Source organism: Bombina bombina, chromosome 2 (genome assembly GCF_027579735.1).
Source record: "Bombina bombina isolate aBomBom1 chromosome 2, aBomBom1.pri, whole genome shotgun sequence".
Lineage (NCBI taxonomy): Eukaryota > Metazoa > Chordata > Amphibia > Anura > Bombinatoridae > Bombina > Bombina bombina.
In genome coordinates, this window is record NC_069500.1 from 15,387,856 (window position 1) to 15,408,879 (window position 21,024).

The 21,024-nt window shown below is 37.7% G+C and overlaps 1 protein-coding gene across 1 annotated transcript in view; it reads left to right on the forward strand.

Annotated features, from left to right (window-relative positions):
• The window catches only part of LOC128647638 (uncharacterized), a 205,253-nt gene that overhangs the window by 151,692 nt on the left and 32,537 nt on the right, over positions 1-21,024 (forward strand). Inside the window, exon 5 of the mRNA XM_053700391.1 lies at positions 7,938-8,065. Coding sequence (XP_053556366.1) covers positions 7,938-8,065 — 128 coding nt within the window. The remainder of the gene's footprint in view (positions 1-7,937; positions 8,066-21,024) is intronic.

The following is a 21,024-nucleotide window of genomic DNA, read 5'->3' on the forward strand; positions in this document are numbered from 1 at the left end:
CCAAACCTTAAAATGCCTATAAATACACCCCTCACCACACCCACAAAATCAGTTTACAAACTTTGCCTCCCAAGGGAGGTGGTGAAGAAGTTTGTGCTAGATTCTACGTTGATATGCGCTCCGCAGCAAGTTGGAGCCGGTTTTTCCTCTCAGCGTGCAGTGAATGTCAGAGGGATGTGAAGAGAGTATTTGCCTATTGAATGCAGTGATCTCCTTCTACGGGGTCTATTTCATAAGGTTCTCTGTTATCGGTCGTAGAGATTCATCTCTTACTCCCTTTTCAGATCGACGATATACTCTTATATTTACCATTACCTCTACTGATTCTCGTTTCAGTACTGGTTTGGCTTTCTACAAACATGTAGATGAGTGTCCTGGGGTAAGTAAGTCTTATTTTCTGTGACACTCTAAGCTATGGTTGGGCACTTTATTTATAAAGTTCTAAATATATGTATTCAAACATTTATTTGCCTTGACTCAGAATGTTCAACTTTCCTTATTTTCAGACAGTCAGTTTCTTATTTGGGATTATGCATTGAATTATCATATTTTTCTTACCTCAAAAATTTGACTTTTTTCCCTGTGGCTGTTAGGCTCGCGGGGGCCGGAAAATGCTTCATTTTATTGCGTCATTCTTGGCGCTGACTTTTTTGGCGCAAAAATTCTTTTTCCGTTTCCGGCGTCATACGTGTCGCCGGGAAGTTGCGTCATTTTTTTGACGTTATTTTGCGCCAAAAGTGTCGGCGATCCGGATTGTGGCGTCATTTTTGGCGCCAAAAGCATTTAGGCGCCAAATAATGTGGGCGTCTTATTTGGCGCTAAAAAAAATATGGGCGTCGCTTTTGTCTCCACATTATTTCAGTTCATTTTTCATTTGCTTCTGGTTGCTAGAAGCTTGATATTTGGCATTCTTTCCCATTCCTGAAACTGTCTTATAAGGAATTTGATCTATTTTGCTTTATATGTTGTTTTTTCTCTTACATATTGCAAGATGTCTCACGTTGCATCTGGCCAGAAGATACTACAGGAAAATCACCTGCCTGCTGGATCTACCAAAGCTAAGTGTATCTGCTGTAAACTTTTGGTAGCTATTCCTCCAGCTGTTGTTTGTAATAATTGTCATGACAAACTTGTTAAAGCAGATAATATTTCCTTTAGTAATGTACCATTGCCTGTTGCAGTTCCCTCAACATCTAAGGTGCAGAATGTTCCTGATAACATAAGAGATTTTGTTTCTGAACCATAAAGAAGGCTTTGTCTGTTATTTTCTCCTTCTAGTAAACGTAAAAAAAGTCTTTTAAATCTTCTCTCTCTACAGATGAATTTTTAAATGAACACCATCATTCTGATTCTTTGGACTCTTCTGGTTCAGAGGATTCTATCTCAGAGATTGATGCTGATAAATTTCATATTTATTTAAGATGGAATTTATTCGCTCTTTACTTAAAGAAGTACTAATTGCTTTAGAAATAGAGGATTCTAGTCCTCTTGATACTAATTCTATACGTTTGGATAAGGTTTTAAAGCTCCTGCGGTTATTCCAGAAGTTTTTCCTGTTCCTAATGCTATTTCTGCAGTGATTTCAAAAGAATGGGATAAATTGGGTAATTCATTTACTCCTTCTAAACGTTTTTAGCAATTATATCCTGTTCACCTGACAGGTAAGAATTTTGGGACAAAATCCCTAAAGTTGATGGGGCTTATTTCTACCCCTTAATTAAACGCACTACCATTCCTACGTCAGATGGTACCCTCGTTTAAGGATCTGTAGTAGAAAAATTGAATCTTTTCTAAGGAAAAGCTTATCTGTGTTCAGGTAATCTTCTTAGACCTGCTATATCATTGGCTGGATGTTGCTGCAGCTTCAACTTTTTGGTTGGAAAACTCTAGCGCCAACAAAGTAACAAATCGTGATTCTCATGATATATTATTCTTCTCCAGCATGCTAATAATTTTATCTGTGATGCCATTTTTGATATTATTAGAGTTGATGTTAGGTTTATGTCTCTGGCTATCTTAGCCAGAAGAGCTTTATGGCTTAAGACTTGGAATGCTGATATGGCTTCTAAATCAAACTCTACTTTCCATTTCTTTCCAGGGAAACAAATTATTTGGTTCTCAGGTGGATTCTATTATTTCAACTGTTACTGGTGGGAAAGGAACTTTTTTACCACAGAGATAAAAAAATCTCAAAGGTAAAAACAGGGTAACAATCGTTTTTCGTTCCTTTCCGTTTCAACAAAGAACAAAAGCCTGATCCTTCGTCCTCAGGAGCAGTTCAGTTTGGAAACCATCTCCAGTCTGGAATAAATCCAAGCCTGCTAGAAAGGCAAAGCCTGCTTCTAAGTTCACATGAAGGTACGGCCTCATTCCAGTTCAAGCTGGTAGGGGCAGGTTACGTTTTTTCAAAGAAATTTGGATCAATTCTGTTCACAATCCTCTGGATTCAGAACATTGTTTCAGAAGGGTACAGAATCGGTTTCAAGATGAGACCTCTGCAAAGAGATTTTTTCTTTCCCGTGTCCCAGTAAATCCAGTGGAAAGCTCAAGCATTTCTGAATTGTGTTTCAGATCTAGAGTTGGCTGGAGTAATTATGCCAGTTCCAGTTCCGGAACAGGGGATGGGGGTTTTATTCAAATCTCTTCATCTGTACCAAAGAAGGAGAATTCCTTCAGACCAGTTCTGGATCTAAAATTATTGAATCGTTATGTAAGGATACATCGTTCAAGATGGTAACTGTAAGGACTATATTGCCTTTTGTTCAGCAAGGGAATGATATGTCCACAATAGATTTACCAGGATGCATATCTGCATATTCCGATTTCATCCAGATCATTATCAGTTCCTGAGATTCTCTTTTCTAGACAAGCATTACCAATTTTGTGGCTCTACCGTTTGGCCTTGCTACAGCTCCAAGAATTTTCACAAAGATTCTCGGTGCCCTTCTGTCTGTAATCAGAGAACAGGGTATTGTGGTATTTCCTTATTTGGACGATATCTTGGTACTTGCTCAGTCTTTACATTTAGCAGAGTCTCATACGAATCGACTTGTGTTGTTTCTTCAAGATCATGGTCTGGAGGATCAATTTACCAAAAAGTTCTTTGATTCCTCAAACAAGGGTAACCTTTCTGGGTTTCCAGATAGATTCAGTGTCCATGACTCTGTCTTAACAGACAAGAGACGTCTAAAATTGATTACAGCTTGTCGAAACTCTTCAGTCTCAATCCATTCCCTTCGGTAGCTTATGCATGGAAATTCTAGGTCTTATGACTGCTGCATCGGAACGCGATTCCCCTTTGCTCGTTTTCACATGCGACCTCTTCAGCTCTGTATGCTGAACCAATGGTGCAGGGATTACACGAAGATATATCAATTAAATCTTTAAAAACCGATTGTTCGACACTCTCTAACGTGGGTGGACAGATCACCATCGTTTAATTCAGGGGGCTTCTTTTGTTCTTCCGACCTGACTGTAATTTCAACAGATGCAAGTCTCACAGGTTGGGGAGCTGTGTGGGGATCTCTGACGGCACAAGGAGTTTGGGAATCTCAGGAGGTGAGATTACCGATCAATATTTTGGAACTCCGCTGCAATTTTCAGAGCTCTTCAGTTTTGGCCTCTTCTGAAGAGAGAATCGTTCATTTGTTTCAGACAGACAATGTCACAACTGTGGCATACATTCAATCATCAAGGTGGGGACTCACAGTCCTATGGTATGAAAGTAAGTATCTCGAATTTTGGTTTGGGCGGAATCCAGCTCATGTCTAATCTCTGCGGTTCATATCCCAGGTGTAGACAATTGGGAAGCGGATTATCTCAGTCGCCAAACGTTGCATCCGGGCGAATGGTCTCTTTCACCCAGAGGTATTTCTTCAGATTGTTCAAATGTGGGGGCTCCCAGAGATAGATTGATGGCCTCTCATCTAAACAAGAAATCTTCCCAGGTATCTGTCCAGATTCCCCCGGGATCCTCAGGCGGAGGGCAGTGGATGCATTATCATTCCTGGGAAGTATCATCCTGCCTATATCTTTCCGCCCTCTAGTTCTTCTTCCAAGAGTAATCTCCAAGATTCTGAGGGAAATGCTCGTTTGTTCTGCTAATAGCTCCGGCATGGCCTCACAGGTTTTGGTATCGCGGATCCTTGTCCGGATGGCATCTTGCCAACCATGGACTCTTCCGTTAGACCAGACCTTCTGTCGCAAGGTCCTTTTTTCCATCCGGATCTGAAATCCTTTAAATTTAAAGGTATGGAGATTGAATGCTTGATTCTTGGCTCAAAGAGGTTTCTCTGACTCCGTGATTAATACTATGTTACAGGCTCGTAAATCTGTATCTCGAGAGATATATTATAGAGTCTGGAAGACTTATATTTCTTGGTGTCTTTCTCATCATTTTTCTTGGCATTCTTTTAGAATACCGAGAATTTTACAGTTTCTTCAGGATGGTTTAGATAAGGGTTTGTCCGCAAGTTCTTTGAAAGGACAAATCTCTGCTCTTTCTGTTCTTTTTCACAGAAAGATTGCTATTCTTCCTGATATTCATTGTTTTGTACAAGCTTTGGTCGTATAAAACCTGTCATATTAAGTCAATTTCTCCTCCTTGGAGTTTGAATTTGGTTCTGGGAGCTCTTCAAGCTCCTCCGTTTGAACCTATGCATTCATTGGTCATTAAATTACTTTCTTGGAAAGTTTTGTTCCTTTTGGCCATCTCTTCTGCTAGAAGAGTTTCTGAATTATCTGCTCTTTCTTGTGAGTCTCCTTTTCTGATTTTTCATCAGGATAAGGCGGGGGGTGTGCGAACTTCTTTTGAATTTTTACCTAAAGTTGTGAATTCCAACAACATTAGTAGAGAAATTGGTGGTTCCTTCATTATGTCCTAATCCTAAGAATCTAAGGAGAAATCGTTGCATTCTTTGGATGTTGTTAGAGCTTTGAAATATTATGTTGAAGCTACGAAAATCTTTCCGTAAGACTTCTAGTCTATTTGTTATCTTTTCCGGTTCTAGGAAAGGCCAGAAAGCTTCTGCCATTTCTTTGGCATCTTGGTTGAAATCTTTAATTCATCTTGCCTATGTTGAGTCGGGTAAAATTCCGCCTCAGAGAATTACAGCTCATTCTACTAGGTCAGTATCTACTTCCTGGGCGTTTAGGATGAAGCTTCGGTTGACCAGATCTGCAAAGCAGCAACTTGGTCCTCTTTGCATACTTTTACTAAATTCTACCATTTTGATGTATTTTCTTCTTCTGAAGCAGTTTTTGGTAGAAAGTTCTTCAGGCAGCGGTTTCAGTTTGAATCTTCTGCTTATGTTTTTCGTTAAACTTTATTTTGGGTGTGGATTATTTTCAGCAGGAATTGGCTGTCTTTATTTTATCCCTCCCTCTCTAGTGACTCTTGTGTGGAAAGATCCACATCTTGGGTATTCATATTCCCATACGTCACTAGCTCATGGACTCTTGTTAATTACATGAAAGAAAACATAATTTTATGTAAGAACTTACCTGATAAATTCATTTCTTTCATATTAACAAGAGTCCATGAGGCCCACCCTTTTTTGTGGTGGTTATGATTTTTTTGTATAAAAGCACAATTATTCCAATTCCTTATTTTATATGCTTCGCACTTTTTTTCTTATCACCCCACTTCTTGGCTATTCGTTAAACTGATTTGTGGGTGTGGTGAGGGGTGTAATTTATAGGCATTTTTAAGGTTTGGGAAACTTCTGCCCCTCCTGGCAGGAATGTATATCCCATACGTCACTAGCTCATGGACTCTTGTTAATATGAAAGAAATGAATTCTATCAGGTAAGTTCTTACATAAATTATGTTTTTTCAGCTTGATTCTCAGTTGGGGGCAGCCGGAGTTGGATCTCATTGCATGTCATCAGAATGCCAAGCTCCCGAGGTACGGGTTTAGGTCAAAGGATCCTTAGGCTGTTCTGATAGATGCTTGGCAGTTCCTTGGACTTTCAGTCTGGCATATGTGTTCCCTCCGTTTGTTCTTCTTCCTCAGGTCATTGTTCAGGTCAAACAGGAGAAGGCATCGGTGATTCTCATTGCTCTGGCGTGGCCTTGCAGAATCTGGTTTGCAGATCTGGTGGAGATGTCTTCCCTTCCACCTTGGAGTCTTCCATTAAGGAAGGATCTTCTTCTGCAGGGTCCCTTTCTACATCAAATCTCGTTTCTCTGAAACTGACTGCTTGGAGATTGAACGCTTGATTTTTTCTAAGCGTGGTTTTTCAGTCATTGAGACTATGATTCAGGTTCATAAGACAGTGACTAGGAAGATTTATTATAAGATTTGGCATAAATATTTGTATTGGTGTGAATCCAAAGGCATACTCGTGGAGTAGAGTTAGGATTCCTAGGATTTAATCTTTTCTCCAGGAGGGTTTGGAGAAATGTTTATCGCTAGAATCCTGAAGGGTCAAATTCTGCTTTATCTATTTTTATTGCACAAGCGCCTGGCGGATGTGCCAGATGTTCATTCTTTTTGTCAGGCCTTGGTTAGAATTCGGCCTCCTGTTTTTAAGTCTACTACTCTACCTTGGAGTCTTAATTTGGTTCTTAGAGTCCTTCAACAGGCTCCATTTGAACCTATACATTCTTTGGATACTAAGATGTTATCTTGGAAAGTTTTGTTTTTGGTGGCTATTTCTTGGCTCAAGAGTTTCGTAGCTTTCAGCCTTACAGTATGAATCGCCTTTTCTTATTTTTCACTCTGATAAGGTAGTTCTGCATACTGCCTTGTTCCCAAGGTTGTTTCTGATAAGAAATTAATCAAGAGATTGTTGTTCCTTCTTTATGTCCTAATCCTTCTTCTCATAAGGAGAGTTTGTTGCACAACCTGGATGTGGTTTGTGCATTGAAATATTATTTGCAGGCGACTAAGGATTTTTGCCATTCTCTTTATTTGTTGTCTTTTCTGGGTAAGAAAGCTACGGCTACTTCTCTTTCATGTTGTTTGAGGAGTGTTATTCACTTGGCATATGAGACTGCTGGTCAGCAGCCTCCTGAGACTGCTGGTCAGCAGCTTCCTGAGAGAACCACAGCTCATTCCATGAAGGCTGTTGCATCTTCTTGGGCTTTCAAAAATAAAGCTTCTGTTGATCAGCTTTGCAAGGCTGTGACTTGGTCATCTTTGCATACTTTTTCTAAATTTTACAAATTTGATACTTTTGCTTCAGCAGAGGCTTCTTTTTGGAGAAAGGTTCTTCAAGCAGTGGTGCCTTCTGTTTAGGTTAACTGTCTTGTCCCTCCCTTATCATCCGTGTCCTCTAGCTTGGGTATTGATTCCCAACAGTAATTAAGATGATCCGTGGACTAACCGTGTCATTAGAAAGAAAACATAATTTATTCTTACTGATAAATTTCTTTCTTTCTTGACACGGTCCACGGCCTGCCCTGTTTTTCAGACAGTTTGCTTTTCTACAAACTTCAGGCACCTCTGCACCTTAGATTATTTCCTTTCTCCTTTCCCTTTGGTCAAATGACTGGGGATTTTAGGTAGGGGGAGTGGTATTTAACAGCTTTTGCTGTGGTGCTCTTTGCCTCCTCCTGCTGGTTAGGAGTGATATTCCCAACAGTAATTAAGATGATCCGTGGATCCACCGTGTCAAGAAAGAAAGAAATTTATCAGGTCAGAATAAATTATGTTTTTGAAGGTTTTTTTGCAACGTTTTTGTTCAGAAAAACAGTTAACCACAGCTCTGAGATTGCGGTAAAGATTGAAGCATAAATGGCAATTGCGCTAGCACAATCGGGATTTCACTCACTTGTAATATCTGAGCAATTAAAAAGGCTTTTGAAAACAAAATTACACTAGTGCAAAACGTTTGTGCCTGACTTGTAATCTAGTTGGTTATTATTAAAGTGCACATTAATGTATGCCATGTACATAACAGGTCTGTGACAGATTTCTATTCTCTGGTCACAGCTCCATCCTGGTATCAGTGACCTTTGGCCTGCTGGCTCCTGCTGGCATTAAACTGACGACAATACTGGTGCTGCTCACTGTGAAGACTGTGTCATGTAAATTAAATAAAAATGCATCAGCACAAGCAGGTAACTGTCCCTAAATAACACTTTAAAACTGAACTGGACTGAACAATTTGTGATTGTGATGTAAAAGGTTTAATGACTGCATTATTTATTTTACCCCCTTTTCCCTGTGATTGAGCTCTGAAAATGATGTGTTTTCCAATTGCTGTGACAATTTGACATTATATATATATATATATATATATATATACACATACACATACATACACACACAGTATATATGTATCTTCCCCTAATAGGCCTAGTAGGTGATAACTAGGTATGTGCAAAATTCTTAATTCGTATATAAGTTTGTCAAACAAATTCCACATAAGGAAATGTAAGGCAAATTGCCTGGAATGCACATAAGGGTTAAGGCCAAGACGGAGGAGTGGGAGTGCTCTGGTTTGTGTGTGTGTGAAACAATGTTGCAGATAGAGAGGAGGGGTTATAGCTTACCTTTTTAAGTCCTGTACAGGAAGTACAAGTCCTCTTTCTGCTGGTTTCTTCAAAGTTTTCCCCACCTTGTCCTTCCCTTTTTATTATTTTAGGCGACAATCGTTAGGGGGAGTCATCACTATGGTGGTCCCTAGGATTAGGGGTGTCCAAGGCATGATGAGGGCTAGCCAGCATCCAAGGACGTCAAGTTTCAGCTCCCCAGGTGTTCAATATGGTTTGCACCTTGTTGAACCTGGTCCTAATGGTCTGGAGTGGTGGGTTTGCACCCTGGGCTGGCAAGTGGACAGTGTCTGGGGGCAGGATGTGATAGAGGTAGAGTGACAGCCATATTTTATGGCCAGAGGTGAAGTCCTCAGATGGGCGTCTGAGGTGTTCCCCGCCCGTGTGATTCGAAGCCGAGAACTCTCTAAGACATTCAGTATTGAGCTACACTCTGCTTCCTCTCCTGCTGCCCTAGTTCTGCCCATCTTGTTAGCATGGGTTACTATGCATTAGCTAGTACCCGAATGCCACCCCCCTGGTCCATGTTTATTCATGCTGGTAGTTTGGTTCCTGTGTTGCCACAATAAACGTGACCTGCGAGTTTTATAACCAAAAAGTTGTTTGTGTGATTATTCCTATGTTAGAAATAAAGTAAAAAGTTTACATTAAACATTAGGATGTAAATAGTTAATTTATGATAATTCTTCCCACAGAGGAGTATATGGCATTTAATCCCTTATGGCCGTGGGCATCAGCTATTGGTTCTTTTTTACTCCGGCTATATTACAGTTAAAGTGCAACACATTAAGCTCTGCATTTGGACTTTAACACTAATATATCCAGAGCTATCCGCTGCCATGTTTGGAATTTTTAAAAGAAAATTAATATCCGAATAATTAATTTTGCAAATCCCTAGTAGAAAGATGAATTACATGTATATATGTGTGTTTGTATTATGTGTATATGTATGTGTGTGTGTGTATGTATGTACTGTATGTGTGTGTGTGTCTGTATGTAAATGTGTGTATGTACAGTATATACAGTATGTGTATATGTGTGTATGTATTATGTATATGTGTGTGTGTATGTATGTACTGTATATATATATATGTGTGTGTGTGTGTGTCTGTATGTACAGTATAGACAGTATATATGTGTGTATGTATTATGTGTGTATGTATTATGTGTGTATGTATTATGTGTGTGTATGTATGTACTGTATATATATGTGTGTGTGTCTGTATGTAAATGTGTGTATGTACAGTATATACAGTATGTGTATATGTATGTGTGTATGTATATATGTGTGTATGTATTATGTGTATATGTATATGTGTGTGTGTGTGTATATATGTATGTACTGTATATATATATATATATATATGTGTGTGTGTGTGTATATGTGTGTGTCTGTATGCAAATGTGTGTATGTACAGTATATGTATGTATATATATATAAGAGAGAGTGTGGTACCCAGGAATCTTCCTCCTGACCATAACCCTTCCAACGTATAAGATATTCCAATTTCCTACAAAATATTCGGGAGTCAAGTATACAGTCAACCTCATATTCCTCATGATCTTCAAATTCAACAGGAGGAGGTGGTGACTTCTGACGGTTAAATTCAGAGGTACTTCTGTAAGGCTTCAGGAGCGAAACATGGAAAGAGGGATGTATGCCATATGACTGTGGTAGGTCTAAGACGAGGGTTGAAGGATTGAGGATATGTTTTACTGGAAAGGGTCCGATGAACTGACTTCCTAATTTCTTTGTCGGTATGGCGAGTTTCAAGTGCTTTGTAGATAGCCATACAAGGTCCCCTAACTTATAATCAGGACTAGGTCTATGTCTGGAATCATAATAATATTATTGATCTGCCTTTGCTTTTTGCAGATGTTGTTTTAGGAGAAGTAAACTATCCTGTAGGTTCTTGAGATAAGAAGAGGCTGATGGGGAGTCAGAAACATGTTTTGTAATTCGGATAGACTGCGGGTGATAACCATATGTAGCATAAAATGGTGTCATTTTAGTGGAACTGGAAACTGAATTGTTGTACGAGTACTCGGCCATTGGCAGATGTTCAAACCAATCATCCTGCAGATGTGAAACATAACATCTGAGATATTGTTCCAGAATGCCGTTCACCCTTTCGGTAAGACCGTTTGTTTGAGGGTGGAATGAAGTTGATAGCCTAGGATGTATATGAAGGGATTTACATAGATCCTTCCAAAAATGAGAGGTGAACTGTGATCCACGGTCTGTGATAATGGAATGAGGCAGTCCATGGAGGCGAACAATATGTTTAATAAAAGCATCAGCAGTTTCACTGGTAGTGGGTAAAGACTTCAGTGCTATGAAATGAGCTAATTTAGTTAAATGGTCAATAACCACCATGATTGTGTTGTGACCTTGTGAGAACGGAAGCTCAACTATGAAATCCATGGAAATAGTTGTCCATGGAATATCAGGTATGGGTAAGGGAGTAAGGAACCCGATGGGCTTCCTTTTTTCAGTTTAATATCTTGCACAGATGTCACAGGTGCTGATATAATTCTGAATAGTTTCAGCCATCTTGGGCCACCAGAAATCTCTTTGTAGGAGTTCTTTAGTTTTATGAATTCCTTGATGACCGGATAACGGGATATCATGATAATGGTTGAGGATTCTATGTCTGAGTGGTTGTGGAATGTATAGTTTCTTATGTAAAGTATAAAGACCAGTTGGCTTTTTTACTAAATGTGTATGTTTAGGTATAACGTTGGTCTGTAAAGCTGTAATGATGTCCAGTTCTAAAGTACTCAAAGAACCAATTATTTTATGTGTGGGTATCAATTGTAAAAGTTGGTCATTAGGTGGTTTGTCGTTGTGTTGTCGTGAGAGCGCGTCAGCTTTAATATTCAGAACACCAGGTCTATAGGTAATTTGAAATCTGTCTAGAAACAAAGACCAACGTACTTGGCGAAATGACAATGTTTTGTTCTGTTTTAAATACTGGAGATTTTTATGGTCTGTGTATATCAAAAATGGTTTGTCAGTACCCTCTAAAATGTGTCTCCAAACCTCCAATGCACATTTAATAGCTAGTAATTCTTTATCGCTAACTGAATAATGTACCTCAGCAGGAAGTAATGTTCTGGAATAATAAGCAATGGATGTGTCGGATGTCTTTCATCAACTCTCTGTGAAAGTACTGCACCTATTCCACAGTCAGAAGCATCAACCCTCTACTATAAACTGACACGAGTGATCAGGTAAACTTAAAATAGGAGCTGAGGTGAAACAGACCTTCAAATAATTGAAGGGCCTGATCTGCTTCAGGGGACCAGTGAAACTTCACATCCTTTTTTGTTAAATTTGTAAGAGGTTTAACTTTAATGGAAAAATTTTGGATAAATTTGCAGTAAAAATTGGCAAAACCTAAAAAAACGTTGCAAAGATCTTAAGCTAGTGGGTCTTGGCCAATTTTGAATAGCTGATAGTTTATCAGGGTCCATTTGTTACCTTATCAGGAGTAATTACATAACCCAAAAACTTTATTTTTTGAACATGAAACTGACATTTTTTCGGCTTTTGCGAAAAGTCTATGTTCACGTAACCGTGTCAAAACCCATCTTACATGCTTTATGTGTTCTTGTATGTCTTTTGAATAAATTAAAATGTCATCAAGATACATAATGACACATACATCAGTTAAGTCCTTAAATATCTCATTAACAAAGTGTTGAAAGGTGGCAGGGGCATTACAGAGCCCAAACGGCATCACCCTATATTCAAAAAGGCTGTATCTAGTTCTGAACGTTGTTTTCCACTCATCCCCGTCCTTGATCCTTATTAAATTGTAAGCACCTTTCAAATCAAGTTTAGTAAAGATAGTAGCTCCGTTAAGGCATTCAAGGAGTTCGGGGATGAGTGGTAGGGGATAACAATTCTTTACTGTAACAGCATTGAGTGCTCTGTAATCTATGATGGTCTTAACGAGGAATCTTTGTTAGTTACAAAAAATAAACTAGCAGCTGCTGTGGATATGGATGGAACTATAAAGCCTTTTCCAATATTATCATCCAAATACTCTCTTGATTTGGGATCTCTGAGTTTATAGTACCTAATATCTGATATGGGAAACAAGTAGTGATGCAATAATCTGACTCAAACTTAACAGTGGGAGTAGCCCAATCTATACTTGGGTTAGGTTTACTTAGCCATGTGTAACCTAATATAACTGTGTGGAGAGTGGATGGAATTACATCAAAGCTAAGATATTCAGTATGCCCATATGATGTGGTTATCATTAAAGGAACAGTATGTTGTGTTATTGGGCCATTGTGTATTAATGATCCATCAATAACTCTTATAAAAACTGGATTTTGCTTTGTAACACACAGTATTTTATTATTTACAACAAATGAAGCATCTATAAAGCAGTCATATGCCCCAGAGTCTAGAATAGCGTCAGTCTTGACTTGTAGATGGTCCCACTGTAATGAGAGAGAAAGTGTTAAAGATTTCTGTCTTATCTGTGTAGTAGTGGAATATAAGTTTGTCAGTTTACCCTTTTTTTGTCGGTGTAGTATGGGGCAGGTGGCTACTATATCCTCTTTACTTGCACAATATAGACAAAGGTTGGACAGGCGTTGTCTAGTTTTTTCTTCAGTAGTCAGCGGACCTTTAATTACACCAATTTCCATAGGAGTATGTGGAAAGTTTAATTTTTCTACTGGTGGTACTGACACTCTCTTGTTTGGTGTCTCAGATGCGAATCTTTCTAATCGTCTTTCTCTGAGTCTGCGGTCAAGAGTTGTTGCTAATTTAATTAAACCATGTAATGTATCTGGCATATCTAATCTGGATAACTCATCCTTTAAGGTTTCATTTAAACCTAATCTAAATTGATTTTTTAGTGCAATATCGTTCCATAATGAGTCTGTAGCCCACATTTGGAAGTCTGTTATGAAATCTTCCACTGGGCGCTTGCCCTGTCTAAGCGCTCTTAACTTAGCCTCTGCCTGTATCTGGGTATTGCTGTCTTCATAAAGAGCACCCATGGCAGCAAATAATTGGTCTAATGAGTCTAAAATAGGATTGTTTGATTAAAAAAAACGATTTGCCCATGATCTTGGTTCTCCTGTGAGATAGGAAATTGTAGTGCATACCTTTATTTTATCTGAACAATAAGTTTTAGGCTTCATTGTGTATAGCAATACACATGCATACTTGAAATCTCTAAAGTCACACCTTTTCCCTGAGAACAAGGCAGGAGGGTTAATCTGTGGTTCAGGTGGTTCTGTGTGTTTTGATGCAGTTAAATCCTTAACTACATTTTTTAATGCAGTGTTTTCAGTCTGGAGATCAGTAAGAGCTCTGGCAAGATAATCCACTTTGTGGTTTAATGTATCAATCTCTGTTTTTACAGCCTGGGGATCCATTGCTACTGGTATATTTAGGCTTGATTATTATGTAATGACTGTAATGTTTAACATAGGTCTATTTTATAAATAGTTTGTTGTGTAGCTGTAGCATTCAAACACCAAATGATATGAGACTTAACACTTGGTAATAAGAAATACAGCAATTTAGTGCAATGGAAATAACCCAGGTAAAGAGTATATATATATATTAGCAAACAAAATAAGAACTTAGTAAATGAGGAACACTAAAGGTTGCAATTCCAATGAGAGCAGTGATCCAAAGTAACTAACAAGCAAGCAAGCATGGATTAGTAAGTTGCAGCTGTTAAAGGCAAGTCTATATACAGGTAATTAGCACAGTTAGTATACTTGCTTATCCGGTGGTATTTGGATGATGAATACTTGCTTCCCCTGAGATGATGTAGCTAGACTCCGGTAAGTAGAGCAGGTAGGTTCTGGCAGAAGGTAAGCAAACTTTAGATGAGCTGTGATAGTTTTACACAGCATGTAGTAACTGGTAATGGAAGAAAGCAGGCGGAGTGATACGTGCTGCAAGTAGTTCCGGCAAGCCAGGTAACTGAGGCTGCAATGATTACAGCAGCATGGAACAGAGACAGCATCAGAGAGACACAGAAGCAGCACAGCTAATTATCAGGATGCAGTCAATCAAAGGTGAAAAAATAAGTAAATAAGTTGAGCTCAGGTGAATACTAGCAAATTCAGCAAAAGAGTTCCAATAACTCCAATACAAAAGTACAAGTTATTAGAGGGTTAAATTCGACTTGAATATGAGACACTAGGCAGGGTACAATTCAGATACTCTGCTAAACAAAATAATCAAGCAAAGAACCAAAAAGGAAATGAGGCTATATAGGGTAAATAGGCAGAGTTTACTAAAAGGAACATTACTTAAAGGGACATTACTTAAAGGGACATTACAGTGTGTGTGTGTATATTTATGTGTGTATATGTGTATACTGTATGTGTCTGTATATATATTTCTTTCATGTAATTGGCAAGAGTCCATGAGCTAGTGACGTATGGGATATACATTCCTACCAGAAGGGGGCAAAGTTTCCCAAACCTCAAATGCCTATAAATACACCTCCCACCACACCCACAACTCAGTTTTACAAACTTTGCCTCCTATGGAGGTGGTGAAGTAAGTTAGTTTTTTTTTATTTGTTCTATGATAAGCGCTTCTAAGCATTCTGAAGCCCAATTCCTCTCAGAGTACAGTGTTTGTCAGAGGGATGTGAAGAGAGTATCACCTATTGATTTTGTGGTGTCTCTCATGGGAATTTTTTTTAAGGTTTCTCTGTTATCGGTCGTAGGGATTCCTCTCTTACCTCCCTTTTCAGATTGATGATATACTCTTATATACCATTACCTATGCTGATAGTTTTCAGTATTGATTTGGCTATCTGCTATATGTGGATGGGTGTCTTTCGGTAAGTATGTATCATTATTTAAGACACTCTCAGCTATGGTTTGGCGCTTTATGTATTAATATAAAGTTTTAAATATATGTATTTTACTTATATTGCCATGAGTCAGTCTAAATATATTTCCCTTTGCAGTCTAAACAGTTTCAGTATAGTTTATTTATTTAAACTTTTTTCTTACCTGGGGTTCAGTCTTTTTCTAATTTGACTTTCATTTTTTCACGGGCAAATCTAAGCTTGCGAGGGCACAAAATGCTGTTTTTTATTGCGTCATTCTTGGCGCAACATGCAAATTTCATCATGTCCTGCGTTTTTGTTGACGCTAGTTGTTTTGGTGCAAAATTGTGTTTGTTATGACACGAGTTGTGTCATTTCCTGGTTTTAGTTTTGCCCCAAAATTTTTTAACTTCCTTTTGCGTAATGCATCTTTCTTGGCGCCAAATTTTAGTTATTTTCCCCCTCTCCCTCTATTGCTTGCTGTTTTCATGAATTTTGAAAGCTATTATGCCTGATTTTTTTTTTTTTTTTAATATAGATTATCTTTTGTTTTTCTCTACTGAAACCGTTACATTATGGAAATTGAATGGCATTTATTTATCATGTTTTATGTTAGTAATGTTTCTACATGTACAATGACATTTACTGTTTTTTTTACTTATTCAGTTCATGTGCTTGATTTTATCTGCAAACATCACATGCTATTGCTTATATCATAAAAGGTTATGACTGCTATTATGCCTTAAAGTAAACTTACAAGGTCTTTTCAAAATTGTTAAGATTTAATTAATTTTGTTCTGACCGACAGCATACTTAAGTTTATTCTATTGATGAAGGTTTGTTTGGCTCAAATGATCCTGTATCAGACAGTTTGTTAAAAATTCTCCTTATTTTTCATTTGAACATTGTTTGTTCTTTGTTAAGGAAATTTTGTTATTTATAGCTTTTAGGAGTCTAATCCTCCTATTAACTATGCTATTAAACCTTTTCAAATCTGGATTTTAAGATTTTTGCTCTTGAGGTCTTCTCCTATTCAATATACTATCTGTATTATATTCTAGAGAATGGTTATCCTGATTCCCTCTTGGGATTGTACTACTATTTCTATGGAAATTGTTACTTATTTTCAGTATTCTTTAGAATTTGAATATAACCTTAGTAGAGCATATTCAGGTACTGTTTATATTTGTAGCTCAGCTTTATCTGTGGCTGACATTACTGTTCTCTCAACCTTTGTTGAACAGTTACCATAAGCAGTTTCAGATTCTCAAGTATAAAACTCTGTTTATTTATTTCAGATGTATTCATTTAATTATGTTTACTATATCTATTATTATGGTTTCAAATATATTTTATTATCTCTATCATGTTAGAGTAATAATTTGTTTGAATTCTATTATCTCCACTATTTCTGGAGTTTTCAAGTTTTTTCTGCCCTACTTTTAGTCCGGTGATGTAGATCAGTTGGTGAATGTCCTGACTACAAGCGCTTGTTCTAGATCCAAGGGTCATAGATTCATATCCCGGCAGGGGTTAATACAGCCCTTCGGCCTTTTGAGGTCAATTTATTGCGTACCATTTATTTGGGTAATAATAATAACTGTTTTTATCAGCTGCTAATTTGGTTAACTCCGAGTGTAAGCACTGAAAAAGTGTTTTTTTGTATCTTTCTGAGAGAAAAACGCTATATAATTACTAGTTATTAGACTGCATGAAGGTGCGGTTCTCAAACCAGTCCTTCTGGTGGGGGGCAGATTAAATTGTTTTTAGATGAATTCAGTCCAAATCTATATTATTCTTAGGGTTTGAATAGATTTTTAGAGAGACCTTTGATGGGAAGATTCTTTCTTTCTCAGTACACTCTGTGAATTTTTTTCAGAAGTGATTTTACCAGTTCTTTAGCAGGAACAGGAATTGGTTTTCTATTTAATTCTATTCTTTGTCCCAAGAAGGAAGGTTTATTCAGTCCAATTTTGGATCTGAAGACATATTGTTTTGTTAGTGTCTCAAGTTTCAAGTTATCGATTATAAGGACTATTATGCCTTTTCTCTTGTTAAGTGTAGTCAGTCCACGGGTCATCCATTACTTGTGGGATACCAATACCAAAGCTAAAGTAATGGATGACCCGTGGACTGACTACACTACAAGAGAAATAAATTTATCAGGTAAGCATAAATTATGTTTTCTCTTGTTAAGTGTAGTCAGTCCACGGGTCATCCATTACTTTGGTATTGGTATTCCATAAGTAATGGATGACCCGTGGACTGACTACACTACAAGAGAAATAAATTTATCAGGTAAGCATAAATTATGTTTTTGTTCAGCAAGGTCATTTCATGTCCACTCCATTTTACAGGATGTTTATTCTCATATTTTATTTCATTCAGACCACTTGCGGTTTCTGAGATTCTCTTTTTAGATAAGCTTTACCAATTTGTCGTTTTTCCATTTGGTTTAGCGACAGCTTTATGAATATTTTCAAAGGTTCTGGGTGCCCTTTTTTCTGTAATAAGACAGTAGGGTCTTGTTGTGTTTCCTTATTTGGATGGTATCTTGGTATTAGCTTAATATTTTTTTTTATTGGAATCTCTCCTGAATCAACTAGTTTTGTTTCTTCAAGACATGGTTAGAGGATTTAATTTACCAAAGAGTTTTGTGATTCCTCAGACAAGGGTCACCTCTTTTTTGGGTTTCTAGATGGATTCAGTGTTCATAACTTTGTTTTTATCGGACATGAGTCAATTGTAATTGGTGTTAGCCTGTCTAACTTACAATCTAGAAAATTCCTTTCAGTGGCTATATGCATGGACGTTTTAATTCTCATGACTGCAGCATTGGGCTTGGTTCCTTTTGCTCGTTTTTCATCTGAGACCTCTTTTGCTTTGCATACTGAATCAATGGTGCAGGGATTGTTTTCAGATATCACAGTTGATATTCTTAAATCCCAAAACTCAACTCTATCTGATTTGGTGATTAGACTATCATCATTTTATTCAGGGACCTCCTTTTCTTTGTCCTTCCAGGACTGTATTCTTAATGGATGCAAGTCTTACAGGTTGGGGAGCTGTCTGAGGGTTTCTGACAGCACAAGGGGTTTGGAAACTTCAAGAAGCAAGGTTTCCAATCGATATTTTGGAACTCCGTGCTATTTTCAGAGCTCTTTCAGGCTTGGCCTCTTTTAGAAGAGAACTTTTCATTTTGCTTTCAGACAGACAATATCACTTCTGTGGCATATGTCAATCATCAAATAGGGACTCGCAGTTCCTTAGCAATTATGAAGAACCTTGAATACGTTCTTAGGTGGATTTCATCTCCTGTCTAATTTCTACGATTTATATCTCAGGTTTAGACATTTGAGAGGTGGATTATTTCAGCCATCAGTCTTTACATCCAGGAGAGGGGTATCTCTATACAGATATGTTCTTTCAATTTTCCAGGTACCTTTTCAGGTCCAGGGATCCTCAGGCAAAAATGGTGGATGCGTTAGCAGTGTCTTGGTTTTGCAACCTGGCTACATCTTTCCGCCTCTGGTTTTTTTTCTTCCAAAGGTGATCTCCAAGATCATATTGGAACAGTCTCATGTGTTTCTGATAGCATCAGCATGGCCTCTCAGGTTCGGTATGTGGATCTTGTTCGGATGTTCAGTTGTCATCCTTGGCCACTTTCTCTTTGACCAGCCTTCTTGTTTTAGGGGCTATTTTTCCATCGGGATTTCAAATTACTAATTTGAAGGTATGGAAATTGTTTAGTGTTTAGTCATAGAGGTTTCTCTGACTCAGTTTTTGATCACTATGTTGCAGGCTTATACGTCTGCTTTAAGGAACATGTATTATCACAAGGCTCAAAATTTAAGATCGTAATCTACTAGCCTGGCCAAAATGTTACTCACCACTTCTGTTCCTACCCTCTACCTGTCCACACCACACACACTACTCAAACCCCTCCTTGCATATGTTTAGCCATTGTGAAACACATTATTGTGCAGTCATTTTTAATATTTTTTTATTTTATACCTTAACAAATTAAATAATGCTTCATATAGAAATAGATTAAACAAAAATAATTGCAATTTCAACATAATTGGTGGTTCTAGGTAAGACAACAGCTGGATAGAAATAGGAAGTTGTTGAACTGAGAGAATACAGAGAGTGCTGACAGTCATGGAAGGTCATGTCAGACCTGGAGATATTCTTTTAATAATTGTCATCTCTCCCTTCTCTCTCTGAACTATCTTTCTCCCTTCCCTCCTCTCTTCAATCTCTCTTTTACCACTCTCCCTTATCTCTCAGGCGACATCTTCTCTTTACACTCTTTCTTTCCCTTTCTCATATCTTTTTACACTTTTTTTTCTCCACTCTCTCGTAAAGCTAGCTTATTCTCCACTTTTACTTTTCCTCTCCAATCTTTCTCTTTGCCCCGTTTACCCTCTCAGAAGTAACAGTCTAAGCACTAATGGTGTTCCTACAGCCCTAGAGGAATAACTTATCCTTGTCCTTTCTAGTATATATAATATCCCTTCAGATAATATTTTTGCACATAGCCCAAAATGTATTTTTGTCAAAACTGCAATAGGAGAGTACATTTTGCAAATGTGCTTACTTTGCTACTTACAACACGCCACCAGACTTTGGACTGTAAGTGAATGTTGATTCATCATTCACTCACCACCATTAATTTTCCACTCGCCAATGGCTAGTAAAGAGTGGACATTTTGAGCCCTGATTATCAGGTTTGGAAAACCTATATTTTATGGTGTTCTTCTAATAAATTCTCTTGGCATTCTTTTATTTTCTTCAGGATTGTTTGGATAAAAGCTTGTCTGCAAGTACTTCAAAGGGACAAATCTCTGCTCTTTCTGCTATTTCATAAGAAATATTGCTAATCTTCCTGACATTCGTTTTGTTCAGGCTTTGGTTCGTATCAAGCCTATTATTAAATCAATTTCTCCTCCTTGGAGTCTTAATTTGGTTTTAAAGGCTTTGCAGGCTCCTCCGTTTGAGCCTATGCATTCTTTGGATATTAGGGCTACTTTCTTGGAAAGTATTGTTCCTTTTGGCTATCTCTTCAGCTAGAAGAGTTTCTGAATTGTCTGCTTTCTCTTGTGAGTCTCCTTTTCTGATTTTCCATCAGGATAAAGCTGTTTTATGGACTTCGTTTAAATTTCTTCCTAAGGTTGTGAATTCTAACAACATTAGTAGGGAAATTTTTGTTCCTTCTTTGTGTCCTAATCCTAAGAATATTCTTGAAAGATCTTTACATTCTTTGGATGTTGTAAGAACTTTGAAATATTATGTTGAAGCTACTAAAGATTTCAGAAAGACTTCTAGTCTGTATGTTGTTTTTTCTGGTCCTATGAAAGGTCAGAAAGCCTCTGCCATTTATTTGGCATCTTTGTTAAAACTTTTGATTCATAAGACTTATTTGGAGGCGGGACAGTCTCCGCCTCAGAGAATTACAGCTCATTTTACTAGATCAGTTGCCAATTCTTGTACTTTTAAGAATGATACTTCGGTTGATCAGTTTTGCAAAGTAACAACTTGGTCTTCGTTGCATACATTTACTAAATTTTACCATTTTAATATATTTGCTTCTTCTGAAATAGTCTTTGATAGAAAAGTTCTTCAAGCAGCTGTCTCAGTTTGATTCTTCTGCTTATAAGAAAGACTTATTTTTTTTCAGCGGAAAAAGCTGTT